At 52.2% G+C, this 24,061-nt stretch overlaps 10 protein-coding genes across 10 annotated transcripts; 5 read left to right on the top strand and 5 right to left on the bottom strand.

Annotated features, from left to right (window-relative positions):
- Positions 1–51: 51 nt before the first annotated feature.
- On the bottom strand, positions 52–2,220 carry SEPMUDRAFT_148273 (adenosine deaminase family protein). The gene has a single exon (XM_016904819.1). It carries the CDS (start codon positions 2,181–2,183, stop codon positions 363–365), a length of 1,821 nt encoding a protein of 606 aa, XP_016762731.1. The 5' UTR covers positions 2,184–2,220; the 3' UTR covers positions 52–362.
- Positions 2,221–2,573: 353 nt separating this feature from the next.
- SEPMUDRAFT_63142 (PLC-like phosphodiesterase) lies at positions 2,574–5,541 on the top strand. Its single transcript, XM_016909624.1, has 3 exons — positions 2,574–3,005; positions 3,145–3,241; positions 3,303–5,541. Exons 1-3 carry the CDS (start codon positions 2,613–2,615, stop codon positions 4,562–4,564), a joined length of 1,752 nt encoding a protein of 583 aa, XP_016762730.1. The 5' UTR covers positions 2,574–2,612; the 3' UTR covers positions 4,565–5,541.
- Positions 5,542–5,832: 291 nt separating this feature from the next.
- On the bottom strand, positions 5,833–6,243 carry SEPMUDRAFT_115872 (uncharacterized protein; the record flags this gene model as incomplete). The annotated part of the gene is made up of 1 exon (XM_016901204.1): positions 5,833–6,243. The coding sequence occupies one exon, from the start codon at positions 6,241–6,243 to the stop codon at positions 5,833–5,835; it is 411 nt and encodes a 136-aa protein (XP_016762729.1).
- On the top strand, positions 6,129–8,721 carry SEPMUDRAFT_162681 (glycoside hydrolase family 31 protein; the record flags this gene model as incomplete). Its single annotated transcript, XM_016908015.1, has 2 exons — positions 6,129–7,657; positions 7,791–8,721. The coding sequence occupies exons 1-2, from the start codon at positions 6,267–6,269 to the stop codon at positions 8,719–8,721; spliced, it is 2,322 nt and encodes a 773-aa protein (XP_016762728.1). The 5' UTR covers positions 6,129–6,266.
- A 645-nt stretch (positions 8,722–9,366) lies between these two features.
- Positions 9,367–10,911, top strand: SEPMUDRAFT_148270 (regulator of G protein signaling superfamily). The gene is made up of 3 exons (XM_016904818.1): positions 9,367–9,519; positions 9,588–9,655; positions 9,787–10,911. The coding sequence occupies exons 1-3, from the start codon at positions 9,424–9,426 to the stop codon at positions 10,757–10,759; spliced, it is 1,137 nt and encodes a 378-aa protein (XP_016762727.1). The 5' UTR covers positions 9,367–9,423; the 3' UTR covers positions 10,760–10,911.
- A 2,461-nt stretch (positions 10,912–13,372) lies between these two features.
- SEPMUDRAFT_83035 (TEA-domain-containing protein) lies at positions 13,373–16,280 on the bottom strand (the record flags this gene model as incomplete). The annotated part of the gene is made up of 4 exons (XM_016910325.1): positions 16,133–16,280; positions 15,941–16,028; positions 13,703–15,812; positions 13,373–13,653 (listed from the first exon to the last, which is right to left on the bottom strand). Coding segments are annotated over exons 3-4 (717 nt in total), but the record flags the coding sequence as incomplete, so codon positions are not given.
- Positions 15,488–16,163, bottom strand: SEPMUDRAFT_140339 (uncharacterized protein; the record flags this gene model as incomplete). The annotated part of the gene is made up of 3 exons (XM_016902934.1): positions 15,488–15,812; positions 15,941–16,028; positions 16,133–16,163. The coding sequence occupies 3 exons, from the start codon at positions 16,161–16,163 to the stop codon at positions 15,488–15,490; spliced, it is 444 nt and encodes a 147-aa protein (XP_016762726.1).
- Positions 16,281–16,532: 252 nt separating the features above from the next.
- Positions 16,533–17,444, bottom strand: SEPMUDRAFT_148268 (dynein light chain). The gene is made up of 7 exons (XM_016904817.1): positions 17,280–17,444; positions 17,201–17,223; positions 17,107–17,140; positions 17,021–17,055; positions 16,939–16,965; positions 16,804–16,873; positions 16,533–16,737 (listed from the first exon to the last, which is right to left on the bottom strand). The coding sequence occupies exons 1-7, from the start codon at positions 17,314–17,316 to the stop codon at positions 16,673–16,675; spliced, it is 291 nt and encodes a 96-aa protein (XP_016762724.1). The 5' UTR covers positions 17,317–17,444; the 3' UTR covers positions 16,533–16,672.
- A 183-nt stretch (positions 17,445–17,627) lies between these two features.
- SEPMUDRAFT_148267 (multiple RNA-binding domain-containing protein 1) lies at positions 17,628–20,424 on the top strand. Its single transcript, XM_016904816.1, has 2 exons — positions 17,628–18,644; positions 18,842–20,424. The coding sequence occupies exons 1-2, from the start codon at positions 17,643–17,645 to the stop codon at positions 20,324–20,326; spliced, it is 2,487 nt and encodes an 828-aa protein (XP_016762723.1). The 5' UTR covers positions 17,628–17,642; the 3' UTR covers positions 20,327–20,424.
- Positions 20,425–20,599: 175 nt separating this feature from the next.
- SEPMUDRAFT_148266 (urease) lies at positions 20,600–24,041 on the top strand. Its single transcript, XM_016904815.1, has 3 exons — positions 20,600–20,687; positions 20,804–23,224; positions 23,294–24,041. Exons 1-3 carry the CDS (start codon positions 20,667–20,669, stop codon positions 23,372–23,374), a joined length of 2,523 nt encoding a protein of 840 aa, XP_016762722.1. The 5' UTR covers positions 20,600–20,666; the 3' UTR covers positions 23,375–24,041.
- The last annotated feature ends 20 nt before the right edge of the window (positions 24,042–24,061 follow it).

Below are 24,061 nucleotides of genomic sequence, written 5' to 3'. Positions count from 1 at the left end.
TCACTCGGTGATCGGTGGTCGGTGATCGGTGGCCGGTCAGCTATGGCACTACCTCCTACACCCTAGGTAGTTCTACCGCAGTCTACCTACTTTTACCCGATAATTGACTACCTACATAATAGTGCCATGAAATTGACCCCCCAATTGCAGCCAAAATACCCAGCGTTCACGGTCTACAAATGCGAAGAGTTCTATGGAAAAAATTGACAAGCCAGCGCTGAGAGCCAGAAAAGCTGCAAGACTGGTCCATATGCTGTTCGGCTTGTTGAATACCTTAATGTCGTGAATGACGAATATCTCTGAAATCGATATCCTTTCCGTCGTGAATGTCGTCTTCTGTCGTGTCTCGTCTCTACCTAAACTTAGTCAAGAGTGTTGATATCAGTTTCGGCACCGTACTCCAGCACGACCCATTGACAGAATTTCTCGAATTCATCCTGCCATTCCTTTAACCTCTTCGCACGCAGATTCTTTCCGAAGCTGCCATCTTTAATCTCCTGCTGCCACTGCTTCGCTGGACACTCTTCGTAATTAGCCCATCGCACACTATTCTCTGCCAGACTGCCCAGTCCAGCAAGCCCAAGGTTCTCCCAGCCTTGCAATGCCTGCCAGAAGTCGTGTGTCATGCCGTTCGTGCCGTGTCCCAGAATTGCAGGATCGTCATTCGCGAGGGCGCATGGCACGCCTCGAGCCAGGAGACTGGGCAGATAGTGTGACATGATACCACCGGTAAAGCGAAGCACCTCATTGCTGACTGGACAACTCTCAATCAGAATCTTTTTCTCCTTGATCATGTCGACCAGGAGTGGATGCTTAGGAAGTGAAATCGCATGCCCGATCCGTCTCGTGCCAAGAAGGACAGCATCAAACAGATTCTCGTCAACTTCGTCACCATCGCCGAGCGTTTCTCCGGCATGGAAGAAGAATGGGATATCAATGCCCTCCTCGGCGCAGCGTTTCTTGAACCAGAAAAGCTCAGGCAGGAGATCTTGCAGCGGGCGTCCATTGTCTTCCTGGCCCACCAGATCGTAGCCAAGAATAGTATCTGGGAAAGCCAACTTGTGCTCAATGCACATTTTCATATCTTCCACTACGGCTTTGGGTCCAAGCTGTCGCTGGGTGGTCCAGATAAAACTTGCTCCCCAAAATCCCTTGCCGTCTTCCGAAGCCTTGAATGCATCAATCTCATCTTCGAGCACTTCGAAGAAATACGTGTAGTCTTCATCTGGAGCCTCCGAGCCCTCCCGATAGAACGGATATAGAAAGATATGCCTAATGTCAACCCACCTTACACCATCATCATTGAGGCCCTTGAGCATGACGCGAATGAATTTCCTGAATATGGGCTCGTAGTGATGCAGCGAGACAAGAATGCCAAAGCACGCCCTGAAACGCTCCCAGACGTCACCAGGCCCCAGATGATGTGATATAGCATCGGTCTGGGACAGCGACACTCTTGATTTCAGCCATTGCTTGAAACCGTCGACGCCTCCCTCAGGAAAACTCTCGGCAGCAATCGTGACAGGAATCAAATCTTCCGGCTTATATGACTCAGACCATAAGTGCGGTCCATTTGACTGAGATTCCTGCTTGGCAAACTTGAAAGAGAAAGGGTACAAATGATCTGTACGGAGTTTGGGTGTATGCATCGACCGCGGTGCTCGTATACACATTCCAGGGGTCGTAAGTGCAATGTCTGCGAGCCAGTCGAGGTCGCCCATGGCATCTAGATGGCAATGCAGTAGAGCTCCCTTTGGCATTCTTTTTACAATTTGCCACAGCTTACTGCTCTCCATGCGCTCCTTAGCCAGGGAAAACATCATGCCAGGGTAAATCGGCTGGTCGTTGATCTTCGCTAGAGCATTCTCGTAGCCTGGATGCCACAACGTGTTTTGTTCTTCGAAGCGAATAGCAGCTACTATCGCAGCGGCCTCGTTTTGCATCGGTGTCATTGCCTCTCGGAAGATGTGGTCGCTACGACGCTGCTTTTCCTGGGCAATGAGGGCGTCTCTGCCGTCCAGGTACTTTTGGATGAATGGTTGGCCCATGTTTGGGAGGCCTTCCTTTTGTGCCCAGGCGTCGAACTCTCGCTGTTCAATCTCATCTGCAGTCGCCGACTCGCCATCATCAATTTTGAGCTGCTGGACAGCCGTTTGGGCATCTTCGACAGGGTGATCGGACATGTTGAGTAGGAGGTAGCATAAGGTGTGTATCTCCAACAGGATGGTGTCGATACTGGGCAAGGATCACTCCGGCTGAGGTGCAAGAGCTCCAAAAGTGATGGCACGGCTCTTGGTCCGATCCGAGGGGTCGTCCCGATCCCGGTCAGGTGCTCAGTCCCGCCCAGTGCCCACCACCGTCATGTCAACAGGACAACATACATACATGGCCTTACCTACAGTACATAGATAAATCTCCTGTATTCTCGACACCATCACGCCCACGGTCGCTCATCCTACTAATAGTCTTCAAAAAGCACGCTGAGCCTACGGTCATCCTCCAATGATCCTTGAAATTGAAGCACCACCCACGTCAAGCCAAAAACAACCAGTTGACCGAATACAATCAACCACAAAATCCAATATCTCTCAGCAGAAAGTATAATCATCTCAATGTCTTCGTTTTTGACTTCTGCAGTGGCCAAGCTCAACCCGTTCGCCAAACGGGAACGAGACGAAGACGACCATGGAGAGCAGCTTGAGGCCGGCTCGATTGCTGGAGGCGGTCACGCTTCGAGAGTGTCTCACATCACCAGGAAAGAGCTACGAGTTAGCCATGCCCTGAAGGCGTATCTCGTCAATGCAAAGATCTTGGGTCCACAGGACGTGGACCTCAATGATCCACAGGCTGAGAACTCGGGCGCTCTGAAGGAAATGCTAGACAATCCTCATATTCAAGTTCCTAAGGAAATTACGGGTCGGGGTCGTCCTTTGACGGAGTACTTTATCAGCTCTAGCCACAATACCTACCTACTCGCTGGTCAATTGTATGGCTCCTCATCTGCAGTACGTAAGGCGAAACTTTAATCGGCACTCTTACCCACCCTGTTTCCTTCCCTTGCACATGTGCGGAGGATACGAGCTTTAAGCAACAGTCAAACTTTAATAGACGAGTTGAATTATCGGTTGACTTGAAATTGATTAGGTTGCATACGAGACAGCTTTGAAGGCTGGCTCGCGTTGCGTGGAGATTGATGCCTGGGACAATAGCGAGGATCCGGATGAGCCTAAGGTCACTCATGGTAAGTTCGTGGACCATAATTCACCCTTTAACATTCTAATTATTCTTCTTCCCAAAACCAGGCTGGACTCTCGCCTCGCGGATCGCCTTCAGAGCTGTTTGCGAGACCATCCGAGATGCGGTTGACAACGAGGCAAGCCAACCACAGCAGACAGGATATGCACCTGCCCCTATCTTGATTTCACTTGAGAATCACTGTGGTGAACATGGACAGCTTCGTCTATCACAGATAATGCGCGAAGTCTGGGGTAATCGTCTGCTCAGCAAGGAAGTGCGAGACGAGGGCGCTAGAGAACAGAACGAGTCCGGCAAACACGTGGACTTGATTGAGCTGGGATCCAAAATCGCAGTCATCGTTGAATACCACTTGCCAGATGAGGCCGAATCCGACACAAGCGATGACGAGGGTGAAGATGAACAAGCTCGCATGGACCTTGAGAAGTGGCGCCAGGAGAAGAAGGAATCTCCTAAGGGTATGATCATTCCAGAGCTCGCAGAATTAGGTGTATACGCGCAGTCTGTGAAGCCTACCAATCAATCCTGGTTCGATCCCGGTGAGCTGCAGAATGGCCCAAGGCATCACCTCATCAACGTGTCCGAGTCGGGTCTGCTTGGACTGAACCTTGAGCTCAATGGTTCTCGGATCAGCACGCACAACGCAAAGCATTTGATGCGAGTGTATCCGAAAGGCACACGTATTTCCTCTAGGAATTTAAATCCTGTACCATTCTGGGGTGTTGGCGCGCAAATCTGCGCGCTGAATTGGCAAACATTCGACGCCAGTATGCAATTGAATGAAGCTCTCTTCGCAGGATCCGATGGCTACGTCCTCAAACCGGCAGCTCTACGTGCCGGTGGCTCTGGCAAACTGGATAGTGGCAAGAAGAAGCATTTGCGAGTGCATATTGCAGGCGCTACTGATGTACCGGTACCAAAACAGCGCGATGCAGACGACGAGATTAAGCCATATGTGACTTGCACGTTGGTCCACCCCGATGATGTGGGAAACACGCCACCCAAGCGCAAAACCTCGGGATACAAGCAGCACAAGCTTGGACTTGTTCACAAAGGTGAACAGCCACCTCCTACCGATCCCATTTGGAATGAGCATCTAGACTGGGACTACGCAGAAAACGAGCTCGTGTTTCTGCGCATCCTGATCAAATCCGACGACAAATTCGCTCGCAATCCTGTGCAATGCGTGGCCGCAGTGAGACTATTGTACGTGCGAAGCGGAGAGTGGGTGTTTGTGCGGATGCTCGACCTGAAAGGCAAGGAAACACACTGCACTGTGCTGTTGAAGTTCGAGATCACAGACGCCTAGAGCAGGGGGGAACTGCCTCCGCAAAGAGCGAGGCGGTGTATCATTGACAATGGCCGAGCTGCGCAGTACGCAGTGAGAGACGAACCGTGCAGACACAGCATATCAGAGACGTTCATTTTGAGGTCCTCATAAGTCTCTACAGATATTTACGGGCTTCATCACGCGCGAGACAGTACAGAAGCAAATAGTGCAAGCGCATAATAATTGATTTGAGAACCGACCATCTGCTCTCATTGAGCGTTAGACATTAAGTAGGTAGGTAAGCTAGGCTCCGCATCTCTCGATGCTTTGCAAACGCCACGCAGGGCTACAACTCCAAATACCTAGCAACAACATGGTCGCCCTTCTCGTCGGCTTTCCGCCAGCTTCCAACATCGTTGTCGAGCGCTTAGATCAAGAGCAAGATGGCAACGCTGGATGGCTAGGTGTTTGTCGGGGCGTGCTTTTGCTGAAGAAAGCAGTCTTGTCGCGGAACTGGCCATTGCACACGAAGAATTTGCCGTCATAATGGTTAGTAGTACCCTTGCTCTCAGTTGTTGTAGGTAGACTGCAACTTACCTCGAAAAGAGAGATGAAGCGCCGTCCTCACAAGAATAATCGGAATCGAATGATACCCTTGACCTCCGCACACCACGTCTCGCAACGGGGTACGCAGAGGCTGCCAGGTATGCTGCGTATTGCACTAAAGTGATCGTACCTCTTTTTGAAAGAGCATACACACAATCTTCGCACCGGCTCCCATAGCCACAAACGAAACACCCGTCACCGTGAGGATCGAGATGTCCGAGTGGGCTGAGATTTCTGATGCCGAGTGCAACCATGAGTTTCATGGCAGGCCTTTGCAGGCGGTTGGCCAGAGGCGCTTTGCAGCACATGGCCGTGAAGGTTGAAGATTACTCCGAATTTCTCATTTGCCAAGAGGCGACGAGCTGCGGGATGGGCAGTGTCTGTATGTGAGCAAAGAAACGCAGCATTTGTGAGGACGGCGCTTGGGGAGAAGAGAAGAAGAAGAAAGAGAGATTCTGAGAAGGAAAGTTTTGAGACTGACTGCGAAATACTAGCGCGAAACATGACTCGCGCAAATAGGACTTGTCGACAGCACTTGGCATGCATGGTATTCTGAACCTCAGGCCGAAAGAGGCCGATCAACTCTCTTCTCCCTCTGTTCTGCATGTCTTCGCTCTGACCACCTCCACCACACCACCTTCACCACCATCACCTCACTACTCCATCCTCACCCGACGACTCCGTCTTCGGTTGATTCCCAATCAGGTACTTCGTGATGCCTCCTTCCTGTCGCACGGCCACGATCTGTCGCCCCGACCAGCCCTCAGCATAGCGACGCTCCGATGCCTTCTCGAAGAGCCATACTCCACGCTGTAAAAGCCCGAGTCGGGTCGCATAGTGAACAGCTCTCCGGCGCAAACTAGTGTGAACACCATGGCTATAGAGATGGTACTCTCGGATACACAGGCCGACGACCCTGTAAACCCAATCACGCCTTGTGCCCGGCTCATGATGTGCATTCCATCATTGTGCAACTGCAGCTCTCTACTGCATATGTTGAATGCGGAGTTGAGCCTTTGGGTATTCGCAGGCATTATTGACCGCATGTTGACCACACCGGATAGGTATAAGAGGGTGCAGTTGGCACCTTCCAGGTAGGCAGAATTTCTCATATTGACTCCGCACCTCCAGCAAAATGAGGCCTGGTCATTTGCTCGCTGCCTGCAGCTATATATGGTTGGCAGCTTCCACGCAGACTGTGCTGGCAACAGAAACGGAGCTTGGGAAGACGATCTGGGAGCTTGGAAGTGGCTTTATACTAGCTCGAGAGTACGATCAGCTGGAGATCACGAGAGAAGACCTGAGCATCTGGAGCACAACGTCGCACAAGCCATTCATTGGCGCAAGTGCTGGAACCGACTTGGCCACTGGGTCTAACGGAGCTTTCAACATCACACAAGTGGATATTGATCCTACGGATGGCCAGGATATTACATCCATCCAGCTCGTTGACTGGCGAGGAAGTGTGACTGGCTACGCAGCGCAAGTCAGTGGACACTTGATCTACAGCGGAAGCGTGTGCGCAACATATTCACTCCATTTCTGGGTGCCTCATAACCTCACCGACCGAGTGGCGTTCTATCTTACTATTGAGTCCTCAGTTACGGACACCTCTCGCCCTCTCAAGAAGCTCTACTTTCGCTTTAATTCCCGAGCAGGCGAGGACTTTTATGGACTGGGAGGCCAAGCATCTTTTGCATCACTCAAGAACCAGAGCATTCCGATCTTGTCGAGAGAGCAGGGTGTTGGTCGAGGCGATGAGCCGATCACTTCCATCCAGAACGCGAATGGATCGATCGCGGGAGGTGACTTCTACACAGCGTATACGGCCATTCCATCCTACGTGTCCACAGATGGCAACTTGTTTTACTTGTCTGAGAAAAGCACAGCCTACGCCAATTTTGACTTCATGGAGTCGGACACTGTCACGATCCGCTATGACTCGCTGAGCGTAGACGGTGCCTTCACCAGAAGCGATAATTTGTTTGATGCCATTGAAGCATTGACTGCATACACAGGACGGCAGCCACCTCTGCCCAAGTGGGTTGACAACGGTGCTATTCTTGGTATACAAGGTGGGCAGGACAAGGTCAATGGCATTGTCAAGCGAGGCATAGAGCTTGGCGTACCTATCGCGGGTGTCTGGCTCCAAGACTGGGTGGGCACTCACAGCCAGGTGGGTCCCTACATCAACATCAGCCGTCTTTGGTGGAACTGGGAGAACGATGATGTGCTCTATCCTACCTGGACTGACTTTGTGCAAAACTTGCGTGATGAATACAATGTGCGCACTTTGTCGTACATCAACGTCTTCCTGACAAATGTCTCGACTAAAAGTACAGGCTTCCGCCGGAACCTGTACAATGAAGCAAGTGCCAACCACTATTTTGTACAAAACACGACGACCAACTCCACGGCCATCATATCTAGTGGGCCTGGCTTGGAAGCAGGAATTGTCGATCTTACCAATCCACACCTCCGGGAATGGTTCTTCGATGTCTTGAAAGAGCAGGTATGGAACGCCAAGTAAGTAGATTTACCTGCCCTGGATATGGGGCATCCTGGAATGCCTCCGTATGTCTGGATCCCTCATACAACAGGGCTAAACCTGAAATAGGCTGATCTGAGATCTTCGCTAATGTTCTGGTGATCCTTCTAGCATCTCTGGCTTCATGACAGACTTTGGTGAATACACACCAGTCTCTGCTGACACCAAGATTTACGACGAGGTCAGCGATGCATTCTTTTACCATAACGCATATCCCACAGAATGGGCTGCGTACCAGCGAAGCGTCGTCGAGGAACTTGGTATGCAACACGAGGCGGTTCTGTTCCATCGGTCCGCTGCACAATCTGCCCAAAGATACATGAACCTCTTCTGGGTTGGCGATCAGAACGTGGACTGGGGCGTTCATGATGGCATAAAGTCTGTGGTGACAATCATGGCGCATATGGGCTTCTCAGGATATTCGCAGCAGCACTCCGATGTTGGCGGTTACACCACAGTCCTCACATACAGTGACTACAACATCACTCGCTCGCCTGAGCTGCTTGGACGATGGGGTGAGCTCGCGGCTGTGACCAGTGCTGTCTTTAGATCCCACGAAGGCAACATTCCGAGCGTCAATACACAATTCTACAGCAACACCACTACTTACGAGTACTTTGCCTACAACGTGCGCCTCTTCGTTTCTTTGGCCACATACCGACGGCACATCTTGCAGACCGAAAGCGAGACCAAAGGCTGGCCGCTTCTTCGTCCTGTTGTGCTGTACCATCCCCACGACCTCAGGGCGAGGGCAATCAGCTATCAGAGCTTCTACCTGGGAGCGCATCTCTATGTTGCGCCTGTTTTGGATCCACATACTTTCGACGTGACAGTCTATCTCCCGGCGGGGGAAAAGGGCAATCGGACGTATGAGCACGTGTGGACTGGTATGAGGTATCCGGGGGGACAGGATGTCACGGTGCCAGCTCCTTGCGGAAAACCAGCTGTTTTCCTGGTTGACGACGGTAGCACTATACCTGAGCTACAACCGTTCTTGGACTTTGTGAAGAAAGAGAATGCAACGAAGTTGAGCGTAGCGTAGTCTGAGCATGCAATTATGTCTGAAGTAGTTCCTGCTGATGCCCGTCCTATTCAAACAAAGAAGGAAAAAATGGAGCGAAAATAGCAGGATCCGGCTCAGATGAGTTGGATTCGACGAGCGTGAACTTGCCACTTGTGACATCTCGATCGTGTAATATAGGTAGTGTACCAGTTTGTGTTACCTGTTTCACGACGATACCTACTACATTGCAAGCAGAGTAGGTAACAGAATATGCCTAATGGTTTCACGAGGCCCCCGTCCCCATCCCATCCTGTCGTTTGGCGGAGCCCGTTGAGACACCTGACGTATTTGCACTGGCGCCAAGAAATGTATAGACATTACGAATACGGGTAGAGTAGACGAGATGCTGGTTGGCTTCCCAGGCTGCTGAACGGTAGACGTCGGTAGTGAACCAGGAAGTCATCGAGATGGAAAGCAGAAAAGTGCAGTGCTGAGTACATCGTTACGAATGGAAGCAGGGCACAGGCCGAAACTTAGTGATGTGCAACCGGGATGGGGGCAGTAACAGACGCTGATTGGCTCGCTTAGTCGACTCTCATTTAGAACCTCCTGGCACCAGGTGCAACGGCAGCGAGGAAGACAACTGCGTCTTTGACGACGCGACCGTAATCATAATTCACATCCACAATTCAACATACCGACCCGATCGACGACGGCGGCGACGACGACGACGACGGCATCATGGACGGCGACGACCGGGCCCCCACGCCTGATGCGGCTGCACGCGAGCGACTGCCGAATCTCTTCGAGGTGTTGTCGCGGAGAACACTGGCGCCGGTACGTAAACACAGCACGCTCTGCCGGAGCGAGACTGGGCGAAGAGACTGCCTTACTGACGGCAGCAGGTCGACTTGTTCTCCTTCTACATCTACATGCGCGATGTGCAGCGATCGGTGGACTATCTCGATTTCTGGTGAGTACGAACCAGCCTGCATAGAAGCGGCGGCGGCGGCAGCAGCGTAGCGAGGAGGGGCGGACGCAATCGGACGGGACGAGGACGAGGACGAGGAAGAAGAGCTGCTCACACCTCCTTCACCTCCGCAGGCTTGATGTCTCACAACACATGTCGCTATGTCGGCACTACGTCCGCGAACTGAGGAGATCCGTTCTCGTGTCGACGCCCGAGCTCGACAAGGGCAGTAAGAGGTCGTCGCAGATCCTGGACAGCAATGGCAACAACATGGAGCGCACCTCCTCCGCCGAACAGGGCCCCAGCGGCGTCTACCACGACAAATCTGGAGACCGTCAGACCCCCGATCAGCGACTTAGTGCATTCCTGCGGAACGATAACGGCACTGGACACAGCCCGCAAGACAGCGCAGGCAGCCACCCCAACTCCGAATCCGCTCTCGAACAACCCCGACCGAGCTTTATGGCAGGCCACGACGGTTCCCCATCCTCAGGAAACAATGGCAGCCCACAGCATACCGTCGCGCGTGCAGACATCAGAGCCTCCGCAGAGAAGATTCTTTACACCTTCTTGCTCCCCGGTGCCGAGCGCGAAATTATTCTTCCACAGGGCATTTTGAACGAGATCACCCACGCCATTGAAAGTGAAGGGCGAGATGACCCCGAGGTTTTCGATGCGGCCAAGGACTACGTCTTCCAGGCCATGGAGCGCGATGCTTTCCCAGGCTTTCTTAGAGCGAAAGCTCTCGGCAACATCGTACAGCCCTCCATGATGCTCCGGCTCATCTGCGGCCTCGTCGCACTCTTCGGCGCACTATGGACAGCATTCGTGCTTATCTTCCTTAACAAAAGTCGAGCCACCCGATGCTGGCTTATACTACCATTCACAGTCGGCATATATCTCCTTGCTACGCATCAATATATGCTGGATCCCATAATGGCACTTCTCGGCTTCAGTGAATACACTTTCTTTAGTTTCGCAAGGATCAAGGAGCCGTTTGTCAAAAAGCTATTACATCAAAGAGCACTGATGTGCCTGCTATGGATATCTCTCATCGACGTAGCGTTGCTATGTCTGTTTATTTTTGTACCTGGGAAACGACTTTGATCAAGGAGCGAACCCAGAGTCGGAGGAGCGTCGGCGTTTGGGCGAAGCTGCATTTGAAATGACACAGCCGACAGGATCATGGCTGGTAGTAGGCACTGCAGTACGCTGCTGTCAAGTCGTTAGTCCACAAACCAACATCATTTTTCTTTCTGCTATGTACACCTATCATGTGCACACTGTCGCTTTGCAGAGATGTGATGACCAAGTACCTAGTATACTAATTCCTCTCTCGGACCACGCTTTCTACCACATATGTGCTGCTGCTGCTCCCTTGCCCGTCCATCATCACCACCCCACAAGTCGACCGAGTTGACAAGACTTCTTCTCTCCGACCCGTGTCTTACTTTCGAGATACGAATGGATAAGGAAGGGTAGGTATATTAGGGGAGAGAGAGAACACACATCTCTCCCTCTCTCTCTCTTTCTCTGAGAAGTCTTATCGGTACTTCTGTTTGATCGGGTTAGCTGTCGTCATCGTCGTCGTCGTCGTCGTCATAATTCAGACCACTGGGTGGGCCGCATAGTGTAGTTGCTGGGGCCCGGCAATTCCTGCTCTCATTACGAAAAGACTTGGTTGAGTGATTGAGTTCCTAAAGTAGACTTTTGGAATGGAGAGGAAATGGAAATGGAATGGAATGCAAACAACTCGCGTACCTACCTTACCTTACCTACGTTAGGTATCCATCCCTGAGAGAAGTTTCCTGCACAGCTCCCGTAGGGGCGGTATGTTGAGTCCATTATTCCCCCTCCCTGTCGCTGGAGAATTGTATAGGTAGGTACCGCCGGAAGGTGAAAAGGGTAAGGTAAGGTAAGGTACTAGCATACACATTAAATTCATATCTGAGGATCTTCATTAACCATTATCGTATAGGATAATCATAACAAATAAATAGCATATCATAAAATAATGCTTTTCCAAACACCAGACCAGCCCAGCCCTGCCTGCCAGACCTACTGCTGAGAGTGATACTGCTGCTGCTGCTGCTGGCTGGACCCAAACCCCTGACTGACACATCTCTCTGGTGGTGGTACATGATGAGTCGTATATCCGCCTTCATCAGCAGCCAATGCAGCGAGGGCGTCTTCCTCTTTGATGACTACATCCTGTCCCGCACCTCCATATGCCTGTGCCTCGTGCTGGGAGAGATGGTATTCCTGGTTGTAGTGAGGATGATCATCATAGGCGGTTGCACTATAGTCGCTGAACGTGGCGATTGTCGACTGCGACTCGCCGCCGCACGTCGTTGGCGGTAGGTCAAACGGGTAAGAATGGTGTGGGCCATTGTGCGCCATCTCTTCCGAGGCGGCGCCCGCTGCGCTCATGGGTGCCTGTGGAGCTTGCGATTGCGGCTGTTGAGAATCTCCAAAGCCATCGTACCATTGGGGTTCAAACTCCTGCTGTGCGAAGTCTTGTGTGCGGTAACCTTCCAGTGCAGGATCAGTGGCGAAGTCGGCCCCCGTACCAAAGTCGAAAGCTGCTGCATCGAAAGCACTAAAGTCCATGTTATCATAGGATATATGGATGTTCCCGCCAGAAAAGTCGAAGCTATTCTCTCCGCCTGGCGGGAAGAGATCCGTGGCCGAGGCTGGTGCGGTGTTTGTTGTGATGTCGGTGGTGGCATCGAGTGGAGCTGAAGGTTGCCAGGCAGCTGAGTTGAGTGCGCTGCCTGACGAGGAAGAATTATCGTACTCGAACGGTGACTGAAGCGCAGTAGGTTGACTTGTGGCATATGAATCTCCTCCACTGAAGGACTGCGTGCCGTAGTCGAATACGCTGTCAATTCTTTCATTCTTGAGCTCGCTGTAGACTTCAGCCCGGTAAGGACTAGTCATTGTCACTGGTGTAGACGTGGGCAACTTCATCTGACGCCATTTGGTGCTGCCTCGCTGCGCAGAACTGAGTCGGAACTCCCAGTAGATGACCAGTAGGCGTTGCACGCTACCATCAGGTATGTTGACTACAACCTCTTGAATAGCCGTGGTCTCTCGGAGGTCTTGGTCAACCTCGTCCCGTGGGTTGTGCCCTTGTGCAATCTCAGCTTCACTCATTCTGAGCTTGTTGGCAAGTGATGCCAGTGTTCTGGCCCAAAAGGCTGATCCAAATTTGACCTGCGTCTCCACGCAGCTCCCATCATCTGACATGAGCTCCATCGGAACAGGGTCAGCGCCATGTCCTCGGAGCAGCTGACCTTTGCGATAGAATCGGTTGGTGCAGAATACCTGGGCGTCCGCTGGCAGATCTTGGGATGTGCAAGACAGACTGATGCCGAGCTCGACTCGCTCTCTATCTTTCCAGCTCTCCGTGGGGAAAGCAATCGATGCACTAGCGAACATCATATTGCAGTCGATTGGGCGTTGCGCGTGCATTGCAGCCAGCAACGGGAAGCCTGTGTTGAATTCATCCCAGCTGGGATGTACCTCCTTGACTGGTTCGTCCCATTTAGTGGTGTATACGTGCAATTGCTGGGTATTCTCGGCGTCAAATTTGCGTTGCACGAACATCGAGAATTCTTTGGGCTGAAATGTGGACAGCCGCTGCTTGATTTTCGACAGGCTATGATAGGCGTTGGCGGCGCTTCTGGTCGGGTAGACGGGTACGGTGGGATGGTACTGAGATGCTCTGCGTCCTCCAGTAGAGTACTGGCCATGGTTATGTGTATAGTACATATGTGAGTGGCCATAGTTGCTCAGATCATCTTTCGAGAGGTATCGCATGATGTGTGGATCGTCTCTGACGAAGGGTTTGATGACTTGAATATGGCTAGAAACTTGCTTCCGGTCACGCCGCTCTCCAGTGTGCTCTTGGATGTAATCCGCAATCAGCTCGTTCCGACCGCGACGCTTCTCCTTGTATTGGATCTGGCGACGTCGCATTGGCGGCCAGGTGACTAATGCTGGTCACATTAGTATCAGATAATTCTATAATGATATCTGGATGCACACCTTCGAAGAAAGCCCACTCTAGCTCCTCGGGCCACACATGATCTGATGACGGCTTCTTCGCTTGACGATCACGATATTTGCTCCATGCTTCAGAGGCCTTGAAGCGCTCAAGAAGATATTTAGCCTCTCTTCTGATCTGCTCGGGGTCTCTCTGGCCATGACGGTGTCCAAGCTGTGCGTCTCGGCTACGATTATGCTGTATTCGTGTCTGGTGGCTCACGTGTGCTGGCCTCGGGTCGTGTTGATATGCCACATAAGCATTCTCTGAAAGGCATGCTGACGGGAGCTTCTGTTCCTGTTCCAGTGACGCAGCGAAGTAGTCATGTTGTCGATTGCCAGAGTGCTCTTGGAGGACTCTTGATGACTGGCCATGGATGGCGTCTGAGTGAGATGGTGCGTTGGAGGGTACCACGGGTGCAGGAAGCAGTACCGCCATGATCGATGAGGAACGCAGGACAAGAATGCTGTATGTGAAGAATGTCTGACGGGCCTCCCCCGGCTAGGCCGTGATTCGTCGAGCAGCGTGATAGATATGTGAATTGGGGAAAAGGGACGATATGTCTGAGAGGGAGAGACTTGGGTGAATGAGAATGATCAATTGTGTTATTAAGGAGAGTGTGCCTCCCAGACGGAAGAGAATGATCGTGCATCACGCTGTCGTTGCTACGCAGTAGCCAGTATATACTGGACTACAGTACCTTAGCAAAGGGTGCCGCTGACTAGCCTTGTGTCGCCAACAGGAACCCAGGAGCGCAGGCAATCTCGGCCACTTCCTCTGCTTATGCGTGAGAAGGTGGGCCGGCTACTGTGCCGATTGCACGATCCAGAATCCACCAGCGTGAGCAGTCAGTTTGCGCAGACCGGACTGGCGGACTCATCAAAGCGGAGTGCAAGGGCACAGCAGGTGACGTTGCAACGCCTAGCAAAAAGGTCAATCGAGGAAGGGATACTGAAAAGTCTCGGCGTGGTGGCAATCTCCAGGCAAGACACTCGGCGTGGGAGCTGGAATGCGATATTGTGAGCAACGGAATGTGAGCATTGTTGTGATGGACCGCGTTATAGAGATACACGGGCAGCATCGTCCGGACCACGTTCGGTTCGACTTCTCGAAGACTGATCTTTGTCTGCAAGCACTTCAAGATTGCATCTCGGTAGGCTAAGGTTGCAGAAGAGCTCGCAGCAGTCATGCAAGGAGGTGTGTCACAGTGGCGATTATTGGGACGTTCACGTGACTCCACGGCTCTTCGTACAGAGTCACCTTGCGGCAGTCCAGACTCGTCTCGTGCAGGCTGATGAGAAGTCGGGACTGGCCTGCGAAGCTGACTATGCTGAGACTGCAAACCTCTCTCAAGACGTATCAAGACCAATAGCCCAGGCTGCTTAGCGACACCGATCTCACTGGAATTCTGCTTCGCTATCCATAGCGCCTGGACGGTGGACGACGGGATCGATTCCCATCACGGCAACTTTCGTCGTCCAGTTTGGCATTGAGCTAGCTCCCTCGCCCCCAAGTTCAGAGCGCTCACACAGCAGGCGTAAGACCGCACCGTCTTGGATTTTGATGTGGCATCAGGCCAGTTGTATGCTGTCGACGCATGCAGAGTCTTCGGGTGACGCATGCTTCAGTCCATGGGTATGCTACTGAGCCGCGGGCCAGCAGGAGAGACTGGCTGGAAGAAGAGAACCGCATATACTCGAATTCCGTCTCATGAAGCCGTGGTATGGTATCTCAAAACATAAACCTCGCTCTTCCACCCCGCCGCCATTCCGTCGATTGCGATCTCTTTACTTATACTGCGGAGGCTGACCTACCGGCGGCTGATACTGCCCGGGTCCTCCGCCACCTCCAGCGCCGCCACTCATCGCCGCTTGATCTGCTTGTCCATACGGGTTCCCGCTGTTCCAGCCCTGGTTTGCTCCTCCTGCCTGCGCACCTTGCGGTTGTTGATTGTTCATCGGCACACCTCCCTGATCGATCTGCTGCATCTGCTGTTGTACATCCGGCCGATATTTGATGTCCTGCTTGAACTGGCAAATGTGGCAGTTCACTGCGTGCCAGGGCTTCAAGCTAAATGGTATGATCGGAACGAAACAGAAGGTAAACCATTCCCTTCGTGGAGTTGTTAGCGATCATCAGACCATGACAAGTGAGGTCCGACATGACGATGGATGCGCGTGATGGGCAAGGTTTGTCGGTACCTTAGTCGGTGCATGTTCGGGAGTGTTGCTATAGCTTACCATCTCTTGACGACCTTGCCGGAGAAATTGCCACAGTTCTGGCATTGGACTGTGATGTTTTCGTAGCCCTTCAGTAGGGATTGAAACGCTGTGGGGAATCTTTAGCTGGAACCTGCGTAGGGACCGCCATGCACCTGGTATGGAGCTCCAGACCCAGAGTCCTCGCGTGGCGTTTTTTTTGGAGTGACGTACTGTGTGTTCCACACGTGAATATGAAGGCCATCTCGTACTGTGGAAGGACTGCACTCCTCACGCGCGCAAGTTGAGAATGTGCTCGAAGTCGTAGTGGCGAGTTTGATGTGATGAAGGAGTAGGATGTAGGTAACTATAGTAGGTCGGGGTTGCAGGTTGGCAGTTGCAGATTGCGCGTCAGGGCGTCTCGGCGCAAGAAGCGGAATCGGAGCGTGATGAGGCTGAGTTTCGAGCGGCAAACTCCGGCCTGCTGTCGATCTGATTATCTGGGGAATGGGGAAAATTGCTTGTGGCTAGGAGGTAGGAAGTACCTCCTAGGGTCGTCGATTCTGCTGTCGTTCAAGACTGCACCACCACTAGTATGGGAAAAAGGCAACTGGGGAGGCGACGAGTTCGATGGAGAGGCACGAAATATATTTATGAATTGTCAACCGGAATGTACAAATTTCAGCGACGCCAATGAATTTACGATATGGGATCTCATCTGCTCGGAACACGTTCAGGATGAAGAGGCCAGCTTGATTGATGTATCTCGCTGGTCTACTGAGTCTTGAACAGCAGGATAGCGCAATGTCCGAGGTAGAAGTAGATGAAGTGCTTCGTTTCTGTATCTCGAGTCAGTTAATCACTCTGAGTGGGGCTGTAGGAGTGAATGACGCGAGATGGCTCACCGTGAGTAACAAAGGAGCCAAAGTTCCGGCCGACAATGCAATGCCATGTTGCGCCCTTCCGTTCGTCGAACTGGTGGAAAGATTAGATACTGTTCCAACATGTTGGCGCGCAGTCGTGTGCGAGTGAAAACATACAGTGCGCTTGATGTGCTGAGCAATTTCCTGCAATGATTTTTTTAGCAGACGTGTATATCTCGTGTAGGCGGCTGCAACTCACCTTCTCGATGCTGTATTTGTTCATGGCCTCCTGCGCTGTGAAAATGTCAATTTCGGTCGTGTGGACGGAGTCGAGGCATCGCGTACAAACTTCAATGGCTTCTTGCTGCATGTCCTCATTCTGAGCGATATTTTGGTCAGAATCCGCGTTTGCAATTTGGCTTGACTATCGAGCGCATACCATGTCCACGGACTTGATCTGAGCTATCTGGGGAGTCAGTCACTGGCAATACATTACTTCGCGTAGGCGCAAATCTTACCCTCGAGCTTCTCATCCTGGTGTTTTTCGTCTGCCATGACTGCAGGTGATGCGCGTTTGGGGAGTCGACTGTACGGGGTGGAAGACCGAGGATCCGGAGACGGGTTAGGTCGAGTTGGCGCTAATGTGGTGGTGGTATGGGCGTGTCGGTTGTCGGTGGTGATGTAGTCAGGTAGGACGAAGGCTGGGCTGGCTCAGTCTCAGGTCAGACGGGGGGAGCTCGCGAGCGAGGACGAGGTTTTGTGGGGCCCGCCAAGGAAAGCCAAAAAGACAAAAAAGATTCTCTCGCGCCGGTCTCGAATCTGCTTGTGCATCAACCACACTACATGACCTCCTACCACACCGCGACATTCTGTTCATCGCCATGGCATCTTCACGCATATTCGTGAAAGGCCTGCCGCCCACCTTCGATGAAGCACAGTTTCGCAAGCATTTTGGGCAAAAGGGCCAGATCACCGATGCAAAGATCTTCCCCAATCGTCGCATAGGCTATGTTGGCTTCAAGACCAGCGAGGATGCCCAGAAGGCGGTCAAGTACTTCAACAAGACTTTTATTCGCATGTCTCGTATTGGTGTTGAGATCGCCCGACCCATCGACGAAAGCCCTGCTTCAAGAAGAAATCCCACAGCTAAGGTCACAGGTGCTAACGAGCAGCCCCTCGCCGAGAATAACCAGTTGAAGCGCAAGCGAGACACTGACAGCAAACCCCACGAAGATGCCGCCAAAGAGGACCCCAAGCTGAAGGAGTTCCTCGATTCATATAAGTCCAAGAGCGACAAAAAGGCTCTGGTGGCCGATGCTATGGCGCATCCGATAGCAATGGCTGAGAACGACGAGACCGCAGTGATAATCGAGGCCGGCGCAAGCGACGATGAATATGAACAGGTCCCGAAGAAAGCGAAACGCACGACGTCGATTCCGAAGCCGGTGCATGAAGACTCCATGCCCGATGCGCCTGTAGAGGTGGTGGTCGCCGAGCCTGCTGGCAATATTGAACAGCAGCCAGAAGCGAGCGGGAAAATGGCAATGACTGATGACGAGTGGGCACGATCTCGAACAAGTCGACTGCTGGGCTTGTTAGACGATGAAGATGAGGAGATATCGCATGCGAAACAGGACGACTCCGATTCCGACACTGAAGTTGTACGCCCGAGTCGTGCTGAGACACGACTCTCTACACCGGCTCCAGAGCCCAGGTCGTCCATACCGACGCCGCCTGCAGAAGAAGAGCGCGAGGACGATGTGCCCGATAAGGATATAGAGGCGGTGCGATCCACAATGCGTCTTTTCGTGAGGAATCTGTCCTACGACGTCAGCTATGAAGACCTCGAAGCCGAATTCTCGTCATTTGGCAACTTAGAACAGGTAAGCCTATCTGTTAACGTAATTTCTCTTTTCATGATGATCTCCTGATAGGGACAGCTTATGCTTCGGCACATGCTTAGACCAAAAGAGGACTGTATTTTAGTAGATGCTTCGTCAATATCTGATTACTCCAACACTTGGCACTTTGACCCTACAAGCAATTCGGGATGCAGTTGCTGACCATCGTGGTGATATAGATACATATACCGCTGGACAAGACGACGGGGTCTTCTAAAGGGTTCGCGTACGTCCAATACACTGACCCTGACTCCGCCGAAAAGGCGCTGGTTGATCGGGATGGACGTACTTTCCAGGGCAGGCTGATCCATATCTTGCCTGCGACGGCTAAACGAGAGAACAAAATTGATGAGTTCGAGCTGGCGAAGCTGCCCTTGAAGAAACAACAGGAGATCAAGCGGAAACGAGAAGCAGCCAATACAGTTTTCAATTGGAACGCCCTTTACATGAACCAAGATGCCGTTATCTCCAGCGTAGCGACTCGCCTGGGTCTGGCAAAGTCGGAAGTGCTTGATCCTACATCCAGCGATGCTGCGGTTAAACAGGCGCATGCAGAGACGCACATTATCCAGGAAACAAAGTCTTACTTCCGGCAACAAGGCGTCGATCTCGACTCGTTCAAGAAAAGCGCGCGTGGTGACACCGTCATTCTTGTCAAAAACATTCCAGCAGACTGCAGCCGAGATGAGCTGAGGCGGCTATTTGATGAGCAAGGGGACGTCAAGCGATTTCTCATGCCACCGGCCGGTACAATAGCAATTGTGGAGTATGGCAACGCTGCACAGTGTAAGGCAGCGTTTGGGACGCTGGCGTATCGGCGGGTGAAGTCGTCCGTGCTGTTTCTCGAGAAGGCGCCGAAGGACGTATTTTCCGCCAAGCCAGTCGATGAACAAAGCGCGCAGTCGACTCCTGAGGGCGTCAGTAAGCTTTCTACGTCAGAGTTGAAAGACAGCACGGTTGCAGACACTGCTGGCTCGGCCACGCTGTTTGTGCGCAATCTGAACTTCAGTACTACGACATCTCTTCTCACCGAGACCTTCAAGCCCCTCGATGGTTTCTTGAACGCTCGCGTCAAGATGAGGACTGACCCCAAACGTGGCCAGCTCAGCATGGGTTTCGGCTTCCTTGAGTTCCAAACTCCTAAGCACGCTCAAGCAGCTCTACAAGCCATGGACGGTTACAGTCTTGAAGGCCATAAATTACAGATTCGCGCGTCCCACAAAGGTGAAGACGCAGCCGAAAAGCGCAAGCAAGCTGATAAAGCCAAGAAAGCTGCGACAACGAAAGTTATCATCAAGAACTTGCCATTTGAGGCTACCAAAAAGGATGTTCGAGCACTATTTGGGGAGTATGGCCAACTGCGAAGTGTGCGTGTTCCGAAAAAGATGGATCGTGGGGCTCGAGGGTTCGCTTTTGCGGACTTTACTACTGTCAAAGAGGCCCAGAGCGCAATGGACGCACTGAAGGATACCCATTTGCTAGGGAGAAGACTTGTGCTAGATTTTGCCGAGGAGGATCCCGAAGATGCTGAGAAGGAAATTGAGAAGATGCAGCAGAAGATCGGAGCCCAGGTCAACAAAGTTGCGTTACAGAAGCTCACTGAAGGCGGAAAGAGGAAGAAGTTTACGGCGGCGGGACAGCAGGACGGCGAGGACGATGCGTAGAGGTAAGGTACCTAGGTAGGTGTACAACAGATGAGGTTGAGGATGCTATAATCCTCAGCCATATCCACGCCACGGTACCGACATAAGCACCAGCCACTGTATAGGTACCTGGTAGACACTCGTCCATGTACTCCATATCCCCATTTCTTATCGCTGTGGCTCGGGCCCTGCACAGAGATCTAGAAGACCCCGCTCTTCCTGTTCTCCACTATATCCTAGGAGGTACCTAGGTAGTTTGTACTTGTGCTGCACAAAATCACATACCACCTCAGACGACTTCACGTCACATATAGGAGGTAGTAAAAAAGGTTAGAAAAGGTACAACGTTGTCGACGGCAAGATGCAGTTGGCGCCGAAGGAGGTACCACCACATTTCCTACCGCCCATGTCCCGACTCCACAGCTACCTACCTTTCCCCATGACGCGGACACTAGAGATGCCGTACGACTTCATACTAACCTCAGTCCACCTGCTCAGATCGACAAGCTCCTCATCTCGCAGACCGGCTTTCTTGCTCAACGACGACTCGCCCGTGGTGTCCGCCTCAATCACACCGAAGCCCTCGCTCTCATCGCCTCAGTCCTCCACGAACTCATCCGAGATGGCGAGCACACGGTCGCAGACCTCATGTCGCTGGGCACAACCCTGCTGGGAAGACGCCATGTCCTGCCCAGCGTGCCCCATACCTTGACGGAAATGATGGTAGAAGGGAACTTCAGAAATGGCACATATCTGGTCACCATCCACAATCCCGTTGCTACAGATGATGGCAATCTGGAGAGAGCGCTGTATGGAAGTTTCTTGCCTGCGCCCGCATTGGAAAAGTTTCCGTGGCCGCCTGTGGAAGGGTTGAAAGCATGGGAACATGAAAAGATGCCAGGTGCAGTTGTGGCTGTCAAGGGTGCCGCTGGCAAGATCGCGCTCAATGAGGGAAGACGGAGGATCAAGCTGAAAGTGACGAGCAAAGGTGATAGGCCAATCCAGGTGGGGAGCCATTATCACTTCGTCGAGACAAACCCCAAGCTGGAGTTCGATCGTATCAAGGCGAGGGGCATGAGGCTGGACATTGCAGCTGGGACTTCTGTGAGATTTGAGCCAGGAGAAAGCAGGACTGTCACGCTTGTTGAGATTGCGGGCAACAAGGTCATTCGAGGAGGTAACGACCTTGCAGCTGGTGGCATACATGCTGTCAGTGAAGATGGACTAATACAGCGACTGAGGGAGGGCGGTTTCCTCCACGTCGAACAGCCACGCGCAGATCTGGTTTTGGAAAACTACACTATGGATCGCGAAAGCTATGTGGCCATGTTCGGACCTACCACCGGAGATCGAGTCAGGCTGGGTCCCACAGATCTCTGGATCCAGGTTGAACGAGATCTGACCGTCTATGGGGACGAGTGTTCTTTCGGTGGTGGCAAAACTATTCGGGACGGCATGGGTCAGGCCTCCGGACGACTGGATAAAGACTGCCTAGACACTGTAGTCACAAATGCACTGATTGTTGACTATACCGGCATCTACAAGGCTGATATCGGCATTAAGAATGGCATCATCGTTGGCATTGGCAAGGCAGGTAATCCAGATGTGATGGCAGGAGTTCACCCAGATCTTGTCATTGGCGGCGCGACAGACGTAATCGCAGGAGAGCACAAAATCGTCACATATGGCGGGTTTGACTCCCACATCCACTTCATCTGTCCGCAACAAGCCTATGAGGCAGTTGCCAGCGGCATCACGACCTTCCTAGGCGGCGGAACTGGTCCTAGCACAAGTACATGTGCAACCACTTGTACGCCAAGCACCAAAATGATAGAGTGGATGTTGCAAGCATGTGATGTGCTGCCTATCAATGTTGGTGTCACGGGTAAAGGTAACGATGCAGACCCGACTGGACTTCGAGAACAAGCAGAAGCCGGCGTGTGCGGTCTCAAGCTGCATGAGGACTGGGGCACCACTCCGAAAACGATAGACACCTGTCTGTCCGTATGCGATGAATATGATATACAAACTCTGATCCACACTGATACTTTGAACGAGTCTGGCTTCGTCGAGACTACCGTCGCGGCGTTCAAGGACCGCACGATTCACACCTATCATACTGAAGGTGCGGGAGGCGGTCACGCACCGGACATTATTAGCGTCGTGGAGCATCCAAACGTGCTCCCATCCTCCACCAATCCGACACGCCCATATACTGGCAACACATTGGACGAGCACTTGGACATGCTCATGGTCTGCCACCATTTATCCCGCAATATTCCGGAAGATGTTGCCTTTGCTGAATCACGCATTCGAGCAGAAACCATCGCTGCAGAAGATGTCCTTCACGACCTTGGAGCTATCAGCATGATGTCTTCAGACTCCCAGGCCATGGGTCGCTGCGGAGAGGTCATTCTGCGAACATGGAACACCGCGCACAAGAATAAGGTTCAACGAGGTTTCCTGCCAGAAGACGAAGGCACTGAAGTGGATAATTTCCGCGTCAAACGCTACATCTCCAAGTATACGATCAACCCGGCAGTAGCTCAAGGTATGTCTCACCTCATCGGGTCCATCGAGCCAGGGAAACTGGCCGACCTCGTCCTTTGGGACCCAGCCAACTTTGGTGCAAAGCCGAAGCAAGTGGTGAAGGGGGGTATGGTCGCTTGGTCTCAGATGGGTGATCCCAACGCCAGTATTCCCACTGTCGAGCCAGTGATGATGAGGCCCATGTTTGGCGCCATGGTTCCTAGCACCGGTATAGCTTGGGTCAGTGATGCAAGTGTGAAGAATGGTAAGGTTGGTGGGTATGGCTTAAAGAAGAGGATCGAGGCAGTGAAGAACTGCAGGTCAATTGGTAAGAAGGACATGAAGTTCAATGGGGTAATGCCGAAGATGAAAGTCGACCCGGAGAGATATGTGAGTTCCCTTCACGGCGCTTTAAACACCGCGTGACGTGCAGTGGGATGCATGCTGACTTTCAACCAGATCGTGGAAGCCGATGGAGTGGAGATGAAGGCTGAGCCTGCCTTGACGCTACCTTTGAGCCAAAGCTACTTCATCTATTAGGAAACAGATCCGTGACACCAGCCTTCGCACCTCAGTCTCGAAATTACCGTGGACAGTAGAGGACTTGTGACAGACACAGCCCCATGGATTCGTTTGGTTGCTACCGCACGCCAAGCCTACTCTGGGCTACTACCTAAATCTTGGTGCTTTCCCGAAGGATATACTGCACAATGATAGTCCGCTGGTGAGAATACATCAAGCTAACTCGGCAGGACTACGAGCCATTTCCTGCACTTCGAAGTGCGTCGAGCTTCAGTGTCTCCATGCATGCAAGCTTTAGGTACCTCCTCTATGGATTTCCTCGTAGTCCGCACGATTGGAGAGGTCTATCCTCCATTGGGTATTGTCTCGAGCTACTGTGCCAGCTCATTATGGGACTCCGCACGAAGTAAAAAGCCGTTGCGCATGCCAGCCATCTATGTACTCTCGCGTAATGGCCCCATTCTCGCAACGCAAGGTCTCGATCGGGCGCTTCTTCTGTAGTACGACTTTCGATCTGTAGCTACCTCATGCCAGATGAAGTCCTCGTTACGCTCTGCCAGTTCTTTCATCCAGGTGTAGCCACCGCAGCAGGTTGCGGCTAATTCTAAGGACGCGTCGATGAGGACCTGAAGTTTTTTGTTACGCACCTCAATCTCAATGCGTCTGCCAAATCCAGATAAGTTATAACGCTCCGTTACGGCATTA

This window comes from Sphaerulina musiva, assembly GCF_000320565.1.
Source record: "Sphaerulina musiva SO2202 unplaced genomic scaffold SEPMUscaffold_3, whole genome shotgun sequence".
Taxonomy (NCBI): domain Eukaryota; kingdom Fungi; phylum Ascomycota; class Dothideomycetes; order Mycosphaerellales; family Mycosphaerellaceae; genus Sphaerulina; species Sphaerulina musiva.
This window is presented reverse-complemented; position numbering and strand designations above follow the sequence as displayed.